At 37.0% G+C, this 20,630-nt stretch overlaps 2 protein-coding genes across 2 annotated transcripts in view; both read right to left on the bottom strand.

Moving 5' to 3' along the window:
* The window catches only part of NGR-A29 (neuropeptide receptor A29), a 99,554-nt gene that overhangs the window by 3,473 nt on the left and 75,451 nt on the right, over positions 1–20,630 (bottom strand). The window contains exon 7 of the mRNA XM_073082251.1: positions 16,286–16,353. Within this exon, the coding sequence (XP_072938352.1) occupies positions 16,286–16,353 (68 nt within the window). The remainder of the gene's footprint in view (positions 1–16,285; positions 16,354–20,630) is intronic.
* On the bottom strand, positions 3,123–5,666 carry LOC140749013 (uncharacterized). Its single transcript, XM_073082012.1, has 2 exons — positions 4,631–5,666; positions 3,123–3,778 (listed from the first exon to the last, which is right to left on the bottom strand). Exons 1-2 carry the CDS (start codon positions 5,661–5,663, stop codon positions 3,123–3,125), a joined length of 1,689 nt encoding a protein of 562 aa, XP_072938113.1. The 5' UTR covers positions 5,664–5,666.

Raw genomic sequence — 20,630 nt, 5'->3', positions numbered from 1 at the left:
AATATCTTTTGTTTTTGAAACAGACACCTACTACGAAACCTTGTATTTGGCTTTCTGGATAAAAACAATGAAATGCCTATTTCACTGCTTTTGGAAATTCTTCTTCATCACTTTTTGGTGCAGTCGGGTTTTTGATTTTTTTAAATTAATTACTTGTTTCAAAGTTTTGTTAAACGTGTATAGTGAAGCAAAACTAGTGAAAAAATGGAAACTAGGAATGAAGAATCACGTCCGCGTAGTTGTGGTCGCAGTAGCAAGAATTTACGAAGCAATTCCTCGGATTGGATCACCGGTTCATAGGTTATGTACAAATCACTTACCAGGTATGTAAGAAAATAATGTATTCATTTTTTACAGTTATGTGTGCACAACTATAAAAATGCCTAAATAACTAACATATGCTTAGAAAGAAACTATATTGTTTGAAAAACTTTCTCGTATCTACAACTTCAAAACTATTCACGCACGCCAATCTCGCTCTTGCACGTTACAGACACCAAACGGTGCTCATATTCGCCATTAACCGTAAGATGCTTGCATTTTTATGCATATAACTTAGCAATTAATGGTCCAAATATAAAATGCACCCGAGCCACGAGTACCACCCACCCGAGTACGAGATACTCGTGGCGTCGCTTTGTCGACACTAAATGGTTCCCATGTTCACCATTAAGCACGAGATGCTGGCCCTAACATTTATATGTGACAAATGTTCGAATATTCAAAGAGTCACAACCGTCTAGTACGAGATACTCCTAGTTTTACTTTGTTGACACTAAACGGTTCACTCATTCGCCATTGAGTACGAGATACTCGCGCTAACATTTCTATGTGGCAAGTGGTCGAATATACAAAGCATCAGAACCGTCGAGTACAAGATACTCCAAGTGTTACTTTGTTGACACTAAACCTTTCACTCATTCGCCATTGAGTACGAGATACCTGCGCTAACATTTATATGTGGCAAATGGCTTGAATGCTCCCATCACTAGCTATTGCACTAACAATACACAGTATAAAGCATGAATGATTTATAAGCACCAAGCTAGAGCTGCTACAACACAAGGTTATGCCAACCCTGTTATACCAACTCTGACAAAATAATTTTCAGAACCAGCTATAATTTCAGGAATCATTCATGGAGTTATTGCAAATAGCAAAACATATTTGTAACTATATGACAAAACAGTGTCCTAACAGAAATGGAAAATATTATGTCAACATACTGGGACAACGAGTGAATACAATAATATCATCAGAGTTCTCTAAAATTGGGAGGTATGTGTGAAGCAACTGGATGGATGACATATTCCAATGAGAACTGAGGAAATCAACCTGGTACATTTTGATGCTCTTCTCAGAATAACACTTTAACTAGTGCTACCTATAAAGGTCATAATAGGTCATTTATGCTCCACCACAATACACACGATAAAAATATATGTAATACATGGTGGAGAACAGAAATCATCACATTGCTGGTGCGCTAACCCAAAACAAATATAACCCCGTGCATATAAGAATCTTATCAGGATTCACTGCACAGCATGATGCTCATGAGCTCATGTAACGGAATCATACTGAAGACATTGAAACTCACTTAGCTGCATTACAAATGATAGAAGACTAGCTATCTTATCAGAAAACAATGTCTAAAATAGACATTTGTGACATAAATGTTTTATGCAGCACCCCGTTGCCAATTTGAAATTGGTTGAGATCGGTTGTTGCACACAAATCAATTGTGTTATATGATATTAAAATTGATTATATGTCATCAAGATAAAAATCTTACAACATTGATGACAAAATTATTTTTGTATACTAGTTAATCCAATGCTCGATCTCAAATGGTAATAGATGTGCTCTTCACATTATCACATACACACTGGCGTATATACATGACAACTGTTTCATGTTAACCTGATATAGAACAGAAGGCATGCTCTCTCAAAAGAACCACCTCAGGAGGACAATGATTAAGCAAACAAGACTCCGGCTTATTGATACTGACACATATCTGTCCAATATATTTTTAGTCACATGAAGAAAGAATACTATAAGTATCCCATATATTGGATCCAGCGTCTGAAGTCCTAGCTTTGATAGTAGCATTCTGTGTTAATACCTCAACACAATTGAGCAGAGTTCATTGATTTGTTATGGATACCCTATAGTTCCTACTCAATTTCAGCTGTTTTATAAGCAAATAACAGGTACCTATACATGGCTCAAAGTAAACAATATTACATGGGTTATATTGTAGTACCTCTTACTCACATATATACAAATTATGTATAATAAAATTTAATCAGTTACCAGCTATATAAAGCTGTTTGATTTGATATCTTGTGGGCTAGGTATATGAATATCCTAACATCCAGATTAGGTGTATTTCAAGATATTGCGGATTTCAGGAAATACTCGTATTATTAAGGTATAACTCTAAGGAGATTTGTATCAAGGAGTACAATCAGAACTATAATGCACCACTTAACTACTGGTACAGAGTACCTACTTAAAGTCATTGAGCTTACATAATATATATAACTCTATTATATATAGATGTAACTTGAAGTTTTTAAATTATCTATTTAATACACTGGTTTACAGTGATAATCAATCCAGAAGTCTGGAGTTGTCTTTGGACACAAATACCTTTATGATTTATTCTAAGGCCAGGTACTATAACAATACCTGTAATACTATAACATTACAAATGTGCTAAATAATAAATGTCCATACTTGTAAATAATTCAAAAACCTTGTTTAGTATTACTTATTTATGTGGCATATGTGACATAAATGCAAATATGTGAATGTCAAGAGTGAACTTTATGTACAAATGTGAGAATTTATACAAAATTAACATTTGTAAATGATTCAACTGAGGGCGGGAGACACGGAATGATAGTCGGTTGGTACTTGCACAAAAGCGTGTATTCATAAAGACGGCGTAAAGCGGACTGGCGCGGCGAACGGGGGAACGGTCGAACGCGACTCGCGGCGCCGGAGACGTTAGGTAAAGGCGCGAGCGAACCGATGCAATATAAAGCCGCGCTACAATCTCCCCCTTTTGACCTAGTCAAGTGCCCTCACGACAGGTCAAACACCAGTAAAACTTACGCGACAGGATTACGACGACGACAGCGCGGTCTTTTCGGACCTACAGGCTCCGGCTGATCGTCCTGACGAGCGTGGTAGCGTCGCAGATCCCTGGTGTGGTACTTCCCCAGAATTTCGTCGGAACTACCACAACGAGACAAGATGTATGTAGTTGAACTAACCTTTTTAGTGATAACATACGGACCATCTTGCCGTGGGGCGAGTTTGGAACTGAACCCCTTACTACTTAACATATGACCGCGTAACAAGACTAAGTCACCTGGAACATAACCCTCGGCGTTTTGACGAGCCTTGTTCTGAACGCGTTTCCTCTTTTCTTGCTCGTACTCGACGCTTCCTTTAGGAGCTATGAGTGGACCGGCTAGCTTGAGCAAATGAGGTGTAATCTGAGGGACGTAATTCTCGGTCTTAGGACCTCCCCCTTCCTTAAAAACGTCTTCATACTCCTGACGTTGTTCAGCGAGGATTGTACGTTCATGTGGTTCCAGCATCGTACCCTTGAATGCCCTCTGAAAATCCGCGGAAGCACACACCATAGGGCTGCGGGACCTCTCCCAGTGCAAGCGGTGAGTGACATGAGGTCGATCAGCCGTGAACCATGTATTACGATGCATGTTAATAGTAATGCGTGCTTTGCGCAAGAAATCTATGCCTAGAAGAGTTTCATTGTTGACGGCGTGCGGAAAGATAACGAAGGTGGTAGGTATTACTGCATCAGTTCGATCGAGCCCTACCTTTACATCTACGAGTTTGACATCCCGTGTTTGAACGACTCCGTCCGCGAGCTTGACTGACATGACACTATCGCGAAAAGGTAAGTTGAGCCTTTGGAATAGTGCATAAAGTGAGGCTCCGGCAACGCAACGCTTGGCAGCCGTGTCAACTAAACCCGTACCGGTGTTACCACAAATCTCGATATAAAGAATGGGACGGCCCTTACTAGAATCTGAAACACGCGATTCGGTCGGTCGCCCCGTCCGCAAAACCGTTCCGCTCATAGGCAAACATGCATAAGTAGGTACAACATCATTCTTAGATACATTATTATTATTACCGTTGAAAGGTAACTTGTCTTCCAGAGGCAAAAGTTCGCGAGTAGGTATGTTATCACACATTGAAGACTCAAAATCATTAGCCTTGGACGCTGTCGGCATGCGTTTGAGTTTCGACTCGGGCCGTGAAGACAAGTGTCCTTGAACCTTACACTTTTTCAAATTTCTTTTACACATTTTATCTTTTGTAACATTACGTACATAAACAGAATCATGATTTAAACGATTACAAACAGAAACATCACTCAAACATTTGCAACCCGAGTTAGAGTTCTGTAAAACATTAAAGGACGCGAAAGAGTTACATTTTACGCAGTTAGAACGGATAACACCAATTCGACCGCAACCGTAACACGAAATTTGAGAACCGGACACTTCACTCTTACTTTTAATTTTCGGACACAAATCGCGCGAATGTCCCGATTTACGACAATAAACACAGAAAAGTTTACCTGCACTCGACGAAAGTCTTACTACTTTAGTCGTGTCGTCACTCGTAGAAGTAGCGGTCAGCACCGGCGCGTTTGATGCGTTTCCCGCGCTTCTAACCGACGCGACGGCCGGCGGCGGCGGCACGCTCGCACAAAGGGCGGGCGACGGCGCGGCGGCGATCAAAGTCGGCGGCGGCGCGCTACAAAGGGCTGGCGGCGGCACGCTTGTATTCAAAGCGGGCGCCGCAAAGCCGCGCGCGGCGAACGAAGGGAGCGTTTTCTTTTGATACACATGAAAACCGCGCAAAGTACCGACAGTACTTGGATACGCTGGCGCTTCATTGATGGTGTCCTCTATGTGTCTGGCTTTACTTATCAAATCTTCGATGCTGTGAACGGATTCTCTACTGACACGTTCACGAATTATGTTGTTGAGTAAACCGTAAATCATATCTAACTGTATTCTTTCTTCGATGGTATAGGGTAGTTTCGCCATCAGAGCACGGAGGCGAGTCACGAAGACCTCTGCACGTTCGGAGCGCTGGTCTGACGCGAAGATGTCCCTAAAAATCTTATGCGGAGGCCTAGGAGCTCCATACATTGAACGTAGGCGCTTGAGTGCGTCGTCCCACGATGCGATCGACGCTTTAACTCCCCTGAACCAAACAGCGGCCTCTCCCTCTAGGAGCATCGGAAGGCCACGTAGTGCATGGTCGTCACTGATGTTAGTGCACTCCTTGTACACACATATAGCGTCGACGAATGCTTCTACGACTTCTGAGTCCTGCTTTGATCCATTGAAACGAGCGGTACAATTCGCGAAGTTTCCAGTCTGAACCATTGATGACATGCCTGGAGACGTAGGGCTGGTAGAGCTCTGGTTGAGCGTGTGCGAGTTCAGAATAGATTCAATAAGCTCACGATTCGACTGAGCTTGAGCTCTGGCGAACGCTGACAACAACGGCTCCAGCCGATCCTCGTATGACGAGTCCAAGTTCTTGTCAGTGCCCTCTGCACTGTCCAAGGATTGTCTCCTACGACGTGGTCGAGGCATGTTTAAAACTAACACTTAACACAAGTACACGAACACGATAAACTATAGTCACAGACGTGTCAACACAGTTGAACACGATCGTTAACACTAATTAATTTACGAATGTGCGTTCGAAAAATTAGATGCCACGAGTTGGGACGCCACTGTAAATGATTCAACTGAGGGCGGGAGACACGGAATGATAGTCGGTTGGTACTTGTACAAAAGCGTGTATTCATAAAGACGGCGTAAAGCGGACTGGCGCGGCGAACGGGGGAACGGTCGAACGCGACTCGCGGCGCCGGAGACGTTAGGTAAAGGCGCGAGCGAACCGATGCAATATAAAGCCGCGCTACACATTTTGAATTTCGTTACACTCATCTTTCAGTGACTCAATAGGAATAAATACAGTAATAATTAAAGGTTTGGAAGTTCAGTCCACAAACATACGGATAATTATTAAATATCTGCACATATTTTTTTCACTTTTACTGTACATAACTGCTTAAAATATGAGGTTGATCATCATGAAAAAATTTACTAAAGATTGGTAGTACCTATGTAATGTTCTACAACAGAAGCCTGGTACTCCCAACATTACAAAAAGCAATCAAATAATAATATATTATTTATATTGTTGCTTAAACATTTCCTTCAGCAACACCGGGTTTATATAGAAACATGCATCATACATTTATACACCAGTCATCAGGTCAACAAATAACACAGCAGTCCATTAATCCTGGAATAAAGACAAGCATAATATGAGAATTGCTATTGCACTTAAGCCTTCATAATGTCTATGTTAGTTACACTAAAGCTGAAATTGTTATCATTTCATAATGAAGCTTAGGCTAAGGGTAAATAATGTCCACCATGGTAATATGTGACACATTAATGATATAAAATTAATAACAATAATATTATATCGTGTGAATGACCAGCCATTAATATGATATCTTCTTTGGGTTTTTTATGCCTAGTGTGTATACCTAGATGCTCTTATAAAACATAAAACAACAAAGAAAGTAAGCTGCATGTCCAATCAATTTTCAAATGTAAATCTAGCATCCCTAGAATTAATAGGAATTCCTTAGGGGTATGTGTGATGAACGTTACTATATAGGACTCTAACATTACTATATAGGACACACATGACAGACATCTTGCCTGGAACAAAGAAAACTATATTATATATATAAATTATTATTATAATTATAATATATAGAAGATTTATCTACTTTCCTGTTCTTAAAGAATTAAGATGGAGAAAAATGTGGGTAACTTAACTTAACTTGTGGGTAAAATAACTTTATAATTTATCACTGTCAGAGCTGTAACTAGAACCAGTTGTGTTAGTAATCATTACAGGCTAAGTAAGCCAGAACCCCATGGAAGTTAAAAAATATTTGACTTATTAAAACTGAATTAATCCTGGGAATGCTCAGCATAAATACTTTTGAGTAAAGATAAGCTTTTCTGCTCTAGTCATGAATGGGGTTTGAAATAATCATATACATAAATACTGTTATGAAAACTGATATCAACTTATACATACACATAACTGATAGTTACACACATTTTTAGGAAAAGATGTTAGATCGAAAGTCAGATTGGATTTCAAAAGGAAACGCATCATAAGCTTTCCAACCAACCATATAGATATGTAACTTTACTGAGGGCATGCATAAGCATGGTACAGCATAAAGTATAAGTAACTTTTGCAAATCCGATACATACCTACAAAAACAGGAAGTCATATAAAACTAAAATGTTTCATTGATCTAAGAATGATCATGTCCCTCTTGAACATGAATACTAATATAATGAAACAAAGTAGGTATAACACCCAATATTATACCGAGTATACCTACAACATAAAATATAAATTGATCTCACATGGGGCATATATCCTCCCAAGATCAAATCAAATACCCAATCATAATTTGTCAATAAATAATGGTATTAATTCCTTAATATTCAACATGGGATGGCTTCCTATTTTAATAATATTGGAATACATACAATGTACCTACTGGTACATATAAGTATAGTATTATATAAAAGTACATTATTATATAGTGCACATCACATATGAAACATATTTATACATATATTGCTTTATAGCAAAGGAAATAGTATTATTTGTGTCAATAAAATTGACCAAGTAATTCATTCTACACATAATTATGACATACTATGGAGGGTAGAAAACATATTTTCGACCTTGTATGTATTTATTTTTTGCAAGGTGCAAAAGCTTGAATTGAATAATCATTAATACTGACTAAATTACAATATTACTATTATTATTATTGTTGGCCAATTTTAGTAATAATATATTTAGAGAAAAATATTGCATTATTATTGCACTGAATATTATTTCATCTAATTCAGAGGGAATCTCACTTAGTACTATGTGTTTCAGAACATTTCATCCATATTATACAGTAAGAGTAAATATTCAGTTAGCAATCCTAATAATTACATATATTTTATAATTATACCTAATTAAGAGAAAAAAATCTTATTAATATGATATTTTCATATTGTATTTTTATATATATTTTTCTTATTATTGAGAATAAATCTCACTAAGCACTATGGATTTCACAACATCTCATCCATATGATGCAGAACGAATAAATATTCAGCAATGTAATTAAATCCATATAATAATATATATGTATGGTAATAAATCTTTAATTTAATTACATGTCCCATTGTTGCAGTTGTCTCTAAACATCTACATTGTAATTCTCAATTATATTTCAGATCACCATGAAATAAAATTGAAAATTAGACGAGCTTACCTGTAAGCGAAGTCTGATTATAATTTTATGAATGGTGATCTGAAATATAATTACCCACCCTCCCAAAATCAAAACCCATACTGCAACAATAAGAACAAAAGAGTCTCCTAGATATAGACAGCATGCATATTATCAAGGAGACTAAGTTGGAAATGATAGACTCTAAATTAAGTGAGGTAGCTGTCAATATAGTGTCACTGTCATACGCAGTGTCAGTGGTCTTAAAACTTTTTTGTTTTTAAAGGCTAAACAATCGCGATGCCGACGAGTGGGAAGAAGGATACTACATTGTAATTCTCAATTATATTTCAGATCACCATTCATAAAATTATAATCAGACTTCGCTTACAGGTAAGCTCGTCTAATTTTCAATTAAACATAATTAAACTTAATGTAACACTTATTACTAAACAAATAAATGCATTGGACGATTCAATACAATAGCAAATTAATGAATGTATAGTAAATCTTCTTATATATAAAATTCTCGTGTCACAATGCTAGTTACCGTACTCCTCCGAAACGGCTTTACCGATTTTTACCAAATTTTATATGCATATTCAGTAGGTCTGAGAATCGGCTACTGTCTATTTTTAATACCCCTAAGTGATAAGGGTTGTTCACCCTTAACATTTTTTTATTTATATGGCTACACAACGTTTGCCGGGTCAGCTAGTATTTTATATTAATGTTTGTTACTATTCTCATATAAGTACATTAATTTTTTTGAGAATAAAGTTCTTTAAACATATACATCTTAAACATGTCTTGGCTAGCGTATTAGACTACCAATGAATTTACCCTTTTCACTGAAAAGACTCGTGCCCAACAGTGGAACAAACCTAAGTTGATCATGGTAAAGGTAAAAGGTAAATGGTAAAGTCAAAGAATAAATGCTGTTTCATAATCTTGAACAAGAAATTCAAGCGTCAATCAATTTATCCAATAATTTTGTTAAGTAAGTTTATTTTTAACATTGTGGAAAAGAAGCTTGTTCTAGATAATCTATAATATCTTCGTCGTTCTACGTATATATACACTCCAGTGCATAAAGTTTTTATATAAATAATAAATAAATAATAAACGCTTTCTACACTTACAGCCCACACTAGGATTCCCTGTGTCGTGGGTGCCATGGGCACGCACATTGACAAATACACAAACACCCAGACCCAGAAACAGAAATCTAAATTCATGATTTAGATATCTGTCTGGCCGGGGATCGAATCCGGGACCCTTTGCGCGTCAGACCGGTATGGTGGCCGCTCCGCCACGCGGGGTATATGTAAAATCTAACCGTTTTATAAAAAACAAAAAAGTCTGCGGTTGCTAAAATGGCCAATAACTGCACCCGTGTCCCTAAATATTTGATTATCCTTCGAATATAATATCTACGTTTCGATATTAAGTAAGCGACGTATCCGCGAATTGGACGTACCGGACCGTTCTGGTATAAATATTACAAAGTTTATTCCTAGAAGAACGTCATTTAAATATTCGTTTAATCCTCGAAGACGTCATTACGTACTTTCGGACGCCTTATTACGATTGCAAATGACCATGCTGCTAAGAACAAACCCCGTGGACATCCAAATCCATCAGAGCACAGCAACAAATGAGTAAGTGCCGCCAATTTATAATTACTCTGAAACCACGTGTTTTATTCTTAGGCTTGTTGTAACTGATGAAGTATTATTATTATTTTTTAATATTTGTGTGGCGAATGGCGATACTTGATTTACCCATGTTCGTTGACGACGACAAGTAGCGCTATGTCATGGGGCTCTTCAAAAAAGGTGCAAAAAGAGCTCTCCTTCAAAGCCGGCGATGCATTGGCGACTCCTCTGGTGTTGCAAATGTCCATAGGCGACGTTGACTACTTTCCATCAGGTAGCACGTCTGCTTTATCGTCAGGTTCAAATATAAAAAAAAAAGAAAAAAAAAAAAAAGTAGATAACATTATCACAAAGTCACGGAAAACATAATCTATATATATATAAGAGATTTCCACGTATATAGTCACTCATCACGATATCTCTGGAACCATTAGAGCTAAAGACTTGAAATTTGGTAGGAATATTCTTTTCACCGAGTAGAGGTCAGCTAAGAACGGATTTTTTGATATTCCACCGTTAAGGGGGTTAAATGGGGGTTGGAAGTTAATATGAAAGTCCGTCAGATTTAAAGCAAACTAGATGAAAATTGGTATTTAGCTTTCTGATTTAAAGTAATAAAAATCTAATCTAAGGGTTTTTCCAAAATCAACCCTAAAGGTGGTTAAATAGGGGTTGACAGGTTATTTTAAATTTTGCCATTTTGGAAGCCAGCACTATGAAAGTTAGCCATTGCTTTGCTGGTTAGATATAAAATAACTTTAGTTCTACCGTTTTTGGAAAATCAACCCCTATGTGGGTTAAATAAGGGTTGTAAGTTTGTATAGAATTCCCCCAGTTTTGATGTAAACGCTATCAAAATCGGTATTTAGGTTTTCGATTAAAAATAATTAAATACCTATTTCACCATTTTTGGAAAATCAACCCTTAAGTTGGTAAAATAAGGGTTAACAGCTTATTTTAAAATTTGCCAATTTGAAAGCCAGCACTATGTAAGTTAGCCATTGGCTCACTGGTTAGATACAGTGGAACTATAATTCTACCGTTTAGAAAATGAACCCTCATTTGGGTTAAATAAGGGTTGTAAGTTTGTATGAGAGTCCCCCAGTTTTGATGTAAACTGTATACAAATCGGTATCTGGGTTTCGATAGAAAATAATTAATCATCTATTTCATTGTTTTTGGAAAATCATCCCTTAAGTTCGTTAAATGGGGGTTGGAATTTTATTTCAAACTCCGTTAATTCGGAAGCAAGGACTATAAAAACTTGCATTTGGCTTCCTGTTGGAAATAATAGAACTTTTTTAACACCATTTATGGAAAATCTATCCTCAAGAGGGTAAAATAGGGGTTGTAAGTTTGTATGAAAGTCCACCAGTTTTGAAGTAAACTGTATAAAAATCGGTATTTGGGTTTTCAATAGAAAATAATTAAACACTTATTTCATTTTTTTTTGGAAAATCATCCCTTAAGGTCGTTAATTGGGGGTTGGAATTTTATTCCAAACTCCGTTAATTCGGAAGCAAGGACTATAAAAACTTGCATTTGGTTTTCCTGTTAGAAATAATAGAACTTTTTAACACCATTTATGGAAAATCTACCCTCAAGAGGGTAAAAAAGGGGATGTAAGTTTGTATGAAAGTCCTCCAGTTTTAATGTAAACTGTATAAAAATCGGTATTTGGGTTTTCGATAGAAAATAATTAAACACCTATACCATTATTTTTGGAAAATCATCCCTTAAGGTCGTTAAATGGGGGTTGGAATTTTATTTCAAACTCCGTTAATGCGGGAGCGACCACTATGAAAAATTATCATTACAATCAATGAAGCATCTGAGTCACAGTTTTTTTTAGATTTTTACATCAACCCTTAAGACTGCTATAGAAGGGTGTATGCATTATGCCTTTCTGTTTACACATCTGTTTCAGCATTTTAGCAACTCAACAATCAACCACCATTAGGGTACTATTTTTTTTATACTATAGAAGTAGAAGACGAGCATGCAGTCCACCTGATGGTAAGTGGCTACTGCCGCCCATGGACATCTGTAATCAACCCCAGATAGGATTAGATATTCCTACCTGAGGTCAGCCACAGATGCGCCGCTACCCCTGAGGACTAAGTTGGAACGCCTCGGAAAAGTCTGTCTCCCTTACCACACCCTTAAAAACGGAACACAGCAGCGCCTAACACTGCTGTTATTAGGTAGAAATAGGTGTGGCGGTGGTGCCGCCGGAGTCGAACCACAAAGGGTTCTACCACCTTTAGAAACCTATAAGTAAAGGAAGATTCTTTAAAAACCGTTGTTGAAGTTACTTCCTTTGGCGTGTCTGGAAAAAGAACAGAGTGCAGAGAGGTTTAGTGTAGGGTGAAATTCCACGGGCCATCGTAACATATATTTTTAACATGGGAATGTATTACGCGTGTTGAAGTGCACATCGAAGGTTTTTTAGGGTTCCGTACATAAAGGATAAAAACGGAACTCTATTACTAAGACTTCACTGTCTGTCCGTCTGTCCGTGTGTCACAGGGCTCTATCTCTGAAACCGTAATAGATAGACATTTGAAATTCTTACAGAGGATGCATAACGGTGGCCGCTATAACAACAAATACTAAAAATAAAAAAGTTGAAAACAAAAAGGGGTCCCCATACAACAAACTGCTATTCGATATATTTCCAACTAACTTTTAAACCGTTAGAGGTAGACAGTTGAAATTTTCACAAAATGTGTAAATAAAAATTTTAGTTGTACGGAATGCTCAAGGTGCGGGTTGGACTTGCACTTGGTAAATTATTAGTAACGCGCAGACCCGCGGGCCACAAGGAAAAGTCGCGGGCCATACACCACCCGTGGGTGTCGGCTTGCCGACCGCAGGTGTTGAATTAGCTTTCAGAAATTTGATGATAAAGTATTTATTGATACATATGTACATAGGAATGTTTTTGAAATTCTACTAAGGAGGTAAAAGAAGTGTTATATGTATATATACGGGAATCTTTTAGGTTCGAAGTTAGAAACGTAAAATTTCAGATAACGTCTATTCAGACAAATACACGACAACGTGGACGGGTGCAAATTTCATATATGATAATGCGTAATTTTGGTATACTGATTAGGTACATCGCAACTACTTTGGACACACTGCGTGCCAACATTTTGTCCTGCCGTGGGGTATGGTTGTGGTTATGCGTGGATTAGTGATGGTTATGTGATAGACACATAGGCCTTGGATTAAAATTTTGGGCTAGAACAGGGCTACAGTATCCCCTGCCTGTCGTACGAGACTAAAGGGGGACTTCAGGATTTGCGGGCAGCAAGAATGGGAGCTCTAACCGCCCAGCCAGCTACCCTGGAAAGAACCACTGTATGTAAGGCCACATATAACATGGACGGTTCCTATAGAATAGAGTAAATAATAATTATTGTATCCTACATGAAACTTATATTTTAAAGAAAGTTTCATTACAGTCCACTAATTAGAATTTTAGTGTATGTTTCTGAAGAAAGCTTGACCAATTTAGTTACACAGTGAAGAAAAAAAGCTTTTATTAATTAAATATTAATGCTATTTTATCGTTAAAATTGTTAAAGGTACAAATTTACGATTACAGTTACGAGTATTTGTCTGTTATATCATATTTTTTTTACGCGGGCGAAGCCGCGGGGTTCTGCTAGTATTATTATATAGGAGTAATGTATTTGTATTCGAATAACATTATTATACGTCCCTACTTGTTGGAAATCAATGAGGAATTCCTCAATCCTTATCTTTATCCTTACTAATATTATTAATCCGAAAGTAACTCTGTCTGTCTGCTTGGATGTCTCTTCTTCACGCCTAAACCACTGAACCGATTTTAATGAAATTTTGTACAAGGAGAGTCTGAGACCCGAAAAAGGACATAGGATAGTTTTTATCCCTGAAATCCCACGGGTACTAGGGATGGCGATCTAAAATCGATTAAGCAGAGAATCGGTCTGTTGGACCCAAAACATCGATTATTTTAATCGATATTAGTAAGGATTGAATCGTAAACTATGCATTTGTTCAAGTGATGATCTTTAGCTAAGTTGAAGGTACGAATTTTCAGTTTTATGTATGTTAGTATGTCATATTATTTTCTTTTAAACGCGGGCGAAGCCGCGGGCAGAAACTAGTTTCTTATATGTGGATACGAATATGATTACGTTATAGATATTTTCATAAAAGCATTTGTCGCCATACACGTTCTATATATAAGCATATACTTTAATTGATAGAGTGTCGTTCGATAAACGGTTTAATGAGAGTTATGAGGTAAAAATATACAGCAAATTAATTCTAAAAATAGGAACTTAGCAGGAAAGCTACTAGGAGGTAATTCACTAACATAATTATTGGCTATGCTCGATATCAGCCAGCCTTTAATTCGTCGTCATTATTTTTGCTTAGTGAATACCATACTGAAGGTGGTAGAACCCTTTGTGGTTCGACTCCGGCATTTTTAATAACAGCAGTGTTAGGCGCTGCTGTGTTCCGGTTTGAAGGGTGTGGTAAGGGAGACAGACTTTTCCGAGGTGTTCCAGCTTAGTCCTCAGGGGTAGCGGCGCATCTGTGGCCGACCTCAGGTAGGAATATCTAATCCTATCTGGGGTTAATTACAGATGTCCATGGGCGGCAGTAACCACTTACCATCAGGGGGACTGCATGCTCGTCTGCTACTCTTATATTATATTATATAAAAAAAACTTTTTCATATAGAAATTCTCAAATAGTGTCAAACTATTCCGACCGTGAGTAGTTCTACTAAAAACCGTAAATTCTTGTGTTGCTTGTGGTGCATAATAGTAATTAGTAGAGATGCGCCGAATAGTGGTTTCACCGAATAACCGAATACCGAATAATATTCGGTTTAACCTTTACCGAACCGAATATTCAGCCAAATTATTCGGTTTACCCTTTGTTTATTGTCAATTTGCCAGTTATGTGTGTTCATTCACACTTTAAAATGTTGATTTGAGTTTAAAAAATGAATACTGATTTAAGATTTAAAATAAATGTTGACTATACTAACCATAGATTAAATAATAAATGTGTTACTTGAGGTATCAAAATAAATGTTAGTTTGAAGTGTAATTGCTTTATTTTATTAGCCTTATTCAACACATTCTTCATACGATTTGAGTTTGACTTATAATATAACATAAATCTTACATAAGAAATTTTGTGTTTTAGTCTTGTACCATGTCGTGTACGCAAGAAAATAGAAATACTCGAACCGAATATATTCGGCACCAAAACCGAATAATTCGGCCGAATACAAATAGCAAAAAAGATGCCGAATACGCCGAATACCGAAAACCAAACGAATATTCGGCGCATCTCTAGTAATTAGTGAAGACGAAAACGTTACTCCATGTTGGCGGGGCGTTGAACTCAACGCTGTTTTCCTTACGGAATTGCCTAGCTGAAAAGTTAATTAGGCCATCGCAAAATGTTGTTTACTGTTTACAAAATGGCAGCACCACCGCCACACCTACTTCTGCCTAACAACAGCAGTGTTAGGCGCGGCTACCCTTAGTACAAGTGCTCGAAAACGTTTACCGTTTACGTATTACACTATAACGGTAATAAAAAGAAAAGTACACACTCTTCACACCAGTACCCTTACCACGAGTTTTTACGTTTTGACAAATATAGGTTTTGGTATTTGTTTACGTATTTGCCCATACAATTTCCATTCAGCGCCCCTAGCGGATTGTATCAGAATTATAGTGTCAGTAACATTAAATGTCTAAAGTGACAAAATGTGCTTTATGTTTTGTCTCTGTTTTTTTGCGAACATGTGAGGCAGTAAAAAGACTTGAGTTTGCACTTATTTATTGTTACTTTTACTCAGTCTACTAAGCAAACGGAACAGAATAATGGATTGAGTAAACGTAACGTAAGATTGTGGGATATTTTGAAAATTCATGGTAAGGGAACAGAACACAGCAGTGTTTAACACTGTTTTTATTAGGCAGAAATAAGTGGGGTGGTGGTGCCGCCGGAGTCGAACCACAGAAGGTTTAAACCTTCAAAATTATGTCTGTGTGCAAAATTTTAAATTATTCTATTGGCGACTTAGGTTAAAGTGGATTATAATTAATTTTAAAGACTTAAATAGTTAAATACAAATTAACAAAGCAAGTAAAACAAAAGCTTGTACAATTACAATAGTTTTCTTATTTACCTTAACAGGTTTCATCAAAGACGCTTCCAGATTAAGGTTTCTGTTTTTCAGAGAACTTGACGAGTTGCCTGCGAACAATGAAATTATTATTAAACAAAGCCTTATACAAATTGATTAATAATGTATAAAATTTATTAAAATGTACCATAGAGTAAAGAGTTCATAGAAAAGTCGTTTTCACATAATCATAAACGGTATAAATATAAAGATCTTTTATGTAATTGTTATATATATTTATCTCCAAACAGTGAACGCATCAGACACGTGTCGTGGCAAGCAATATAATATTATTTTGCAAATTGCTAACGTATTTATATGTATCGTTACCCGGCCGCGCAAACAAGCCGTACCTGACAAAATAGTCTATAGAATAATCGGCCAAGTGTAAGTCGAACTCGCACTTAGACGGTTCCGTACCATCAAAATCGTCTTAATTTTTTATTTTTAGTATTTGTTATAATAGCTGCCATTGAAGTTTGCATTGTAAAAGTTTGAACTGTCTACGGTACTACGGTTCCGGATTCAATACATAAAGCGAAAAAGGCCGAAAAATAGGTTATTTTTTTGAATGGCGACCCCCATTTACTTTCAATATTAATTTTTATTTTTAGTCATAGATTAGTAAATAAATATATAAAAACATTTTTAGAGAAAATTAACGAATAAATAAATAATACTGCGTAATTTACGTAATAAATAAATAATTATTTCAAATATTTTAGGGACATTTTAGCACGGAGACGTGGCAAAACTTTTTACGCAACTATTTCAATTCTCACAACTGTAGGACTACCATGAGTTTACAAAAGTATTACTCGCTAGCGACTGCGTAAAATAAATGTATGAAAAATTGTACAGCGCCTCTGGTGGTTACTCGTAGAACTAAAATCCGTAGTGACGTAACTCGATACGTAAAAAACCTATCGAAATCAAATCGCTAGCGAATGTCATTATGATCTATTGCCATACAAATTCGGTCCCATGAGTCATTAATTTGACAGACGTTGTCAAGAAATACCGTAACGATAGTAGTTATGTTATTCACTAGCAAAATGACAATAGTTTTCTATTTACCATTTCTATAGTGGCGTTTCTATGCCAACTCATGGTAATGCTACTGGGTACATTTTCTTGTTAGGAGTGAGTAATCTTTACTCATCTATGTTTTAGTATGTGTTGTTATAGCGGCCACCATTATACATATTATGTTAAAATTTCAAGTGCTTATCTATTACGGTTCCAGAGATGAGCCCTGTGACAGACTGACAGAAGGGGCTTAGTGTTTTCTGATTTTACCCTGTGGGTACGTAACCCTAAAAATAGCATTTTTAGTACACGGTACCCGTCTAATACACTGATGTATACTCTGTAAGTGAACCGTAATTAATTAAAAAAGTTAGCGGAAACTGTATATTTAATACCTACAAAATGCCTTGGAAATCTTATAACAAATATAACTACAAGATTATTAGCTATAGTTTACTTATAATGGATTCAATTGATGCTTCTGTAAATTTTCTTTAAAACTTTGGAAATATGGAACTAAGTACTATTACTATTATGTATTACGAGACGTACGTCAACCTTACTGTCCCCCTGCCGGGACCGGGTCTTCTCTCAGAATGAGACGGGTTAGGTCATAGTCCACGCAAGTCCACCGCGCTGGTCAAGTTCGGATTTGTAGACTTCACACACCTTTAAGAACTTTTTAGTCTCTTATCTTAGAATATCTTAGAATCTTAGTCCAGAAGAGACAATGCATGCTTGATCGGCTTTAGGTAGGCCCTGTTCTTGTCCCTGTAGTTTCGGAACCAGAGTAGGGCTACGGTATCCCCTGCCTGTCGTAGGAGGCGACTAAAAGGGGGCTTCCGGGGTTGCGGCAAGAGTGGGAGCTCGAACCGTCCAGCAAGCGACCCCGGGAAGGACGGCGGTATGTGTGGTCGCATACCGTCGTAAACACCAGACGGTGTGGAGAGCGCCTGGGCTCACCTGGGCGGAGCCTGTTGGGGCAATACGTTCAGAGGGCTCCGGTTGCGTTTCGTTGGAGATCCCGGAGTCCCCTTCGCAGCGCTGAGGATGATCACCGGGGGGGTTTTAGTGCGGTAAAAATCCCACATAACCCCGTGTCGCTCCCACAACGTGTCCCTCCCACTGGGTACCTTTTGAAGGTTTGCCCCTCGTCAAAAAAAAAAGACTGTAGATCAAGATCTAGTACAGCCGTGGGCTTATTATTAGATATTTCTCCGTAATTCTAAGTTTCTCAGGTCTTACTAATATGTACATTTTCAAAACTATCACAAACATAATTACTCAGCGACTTCGTTCGCGTAATTATGAACATAAATATAATACAAATTTAAAATCCCAGAATGCAGAAAGCTTGCTTCAAAATTGGCAGATTTTCGAAGAAGCTGTATAATCCCCTTAGGGGTGGAGTGTCAAAAAATCCTTCCATAGTGGGTATGTCATAACAGGACATACATTTCATGCTTAATCTGCGGTAGTTTAGGCTTGAGATGATAAATCAGTCGGTCTGAACTAATAAAGTTTTCTTATTTTTGTAAGTATAGGCAATTAAATATTTTTTCTCAGAATCGTGTTCAAGGTATTGAAACAATAAAGGCTTTTCGCTCCTGTTCCTAAACATTTCTGGAGCCTGCCGTGTTAACCATGTTATCTTAGTATTAATTAGCATAAACATCTCGAAACTTTTGCTCCCAACGTTAATATAAAGATTATATTAATAATTATAATAATGGTACCATATGGCAACATTATTTACATTTTTTTTGGGATATAAGTAAAAAATAAATAAAGTGATGAAGATATAAAGATAATGTATTTAGTAATAGGGTACAGATAAAGATAATAAGGTTAAAAAACTGCGTAAGTGAGACTCGCAAACGAAGGGTTCTGTTCATAAAATTTGTAACTGGTGATATGAACTGGAATGGTTCAACTTAAATTACTTTAAAAATATTACTTTCAATATTAACAAAATATATAATTATAACCGCCACATCAAGATCTATCATTTTATATATCACTATACAAAGTTTCATTTATATACATTATTAGTACATTAGTTTATTACTATCATAGAGATACATATGAAGGTGGTAGAACCCTTTGTGGTTCGACTCCGGCGGCACCACCGCCACACCTATTTCTGACAATAACAGCAATGTTTAACACTGCTGTTATTGCCAGAAATAGGTTAAACACTGCTGTGTTCCGTTTTGAAGGGTGTGGTAAGGGAGACATACTTTTCCTAGGCATTCCAGCTTAGTCCTCAGGGGTAGCAGGGCATTTGTGGCCCACCTTAGGTAGGAATATCTAATCCTATCTGGGGTTGATTACAGATGTCCATAGGCGGCAGTAGTCACTTACCATCAGGTGGACTGCATGCTCGTCTGCTACTCCATTATTATTAAAAAAAAACATATGGACACTAAATTTCAACTTAATCGGTGCTGCCAATCTACTGGCAGCAAATCGGACGGGATGAATGGACAGACAGACACACGAGTAATCATAGGGTTTTTAGGGTTTTTTATGTCATCGTTTTGAAGCACATAGCCCTAAAAAGTAGATACAAAAAGTTATAAAACAAATCAAATATTACTAAAAATGACACTGAAAACATACATATGAGGAAAAATGTAATATATTTTATTTTAACACTCATAGCATTTAAGAGATCTAAATCCCTCATCATACTACGAGCTACTTTTGTGCTATTAAGCTTTCTCTATCTATTTATGGAGTATAAAGCAACATACGTTTTCATTTTATGCACAATAAACGGTGGAATGGAAACACCCACATTGAGCTAGATTTAAACTGAGCTGAGTTGAGCTATTGGTTCTAACTTTTTATGAAGTTGCAAATAACAACAATGCAGTCCATCTGATAGCGTACAAATTCTGCAAACTACAATGACTTCAAATAGGATCGAAAACCTACTAAAGTTCGATCATAAATGCATTTGACCTTTGAGAACTAAGATCGCATCGTATAAATATAACTCGGGTTGCTAGAAAGTATTTAGGCCCCTTATTATTGTACTTTATCCACATTTTATTCATCCACGATCGTAAATTTGTCAATTTTAGTATTGCCGTATGAAAAATATGCCGAATATATGCCGAAAGAAACTCCGTATGTGCGCAATTTAAAATCTTTTAAAAGTATGTACTCGTTTTATACAATGTTATGAGATGAATTGCTTAATAGTTTGTTTGTACGGGATGATGTGTTCGCCCAGCGAAAAAATTCCAATCTTAATTAAAAATAAATAAATAGTATTGCCGTATTAATAATCAATCTATCTAATGTTTAGACT

The sequence above is a fragment of the Epargyreus clarus genome, unplaced genomic scaffold (genome assembly GCF_041222505.1).
Source record: "Epargyreus clarus isolate Ecla_fem2 unplaced genomic scaffold, WU_Ecla_fem_2.2 ptg000017l, whole genome shotgun sequence".
NCBI classification, from domain to species: domain Eukaryota; kingdom Metazoa; phylum Arthropoda; class Insecta; order Lepidoptera; family Hesperiidae; genus Epargyreus; species Epargyreus clarus.
This window is presented reverse-complemented; position numbering and strand designations above follow the sequence as displayed.

Bases quoted from the DNA above. Each gene is read 5' to 3' on its own strand.
- LOC140749013 (XM_073082012.1), bottom strand. From the start codon at position 5,663: ATGCCTCGACCACGTCGTAGGAGACAATCCTTGGACAGTGCAGAGGGC. The intron at 3,779-4,630 runs GTAAACTTTTCT...AAACTCTTCTAG, and splicing joins AAGACTTTCGTCGAGTGCAG to GCATAGATTTCTTGCGCAAA.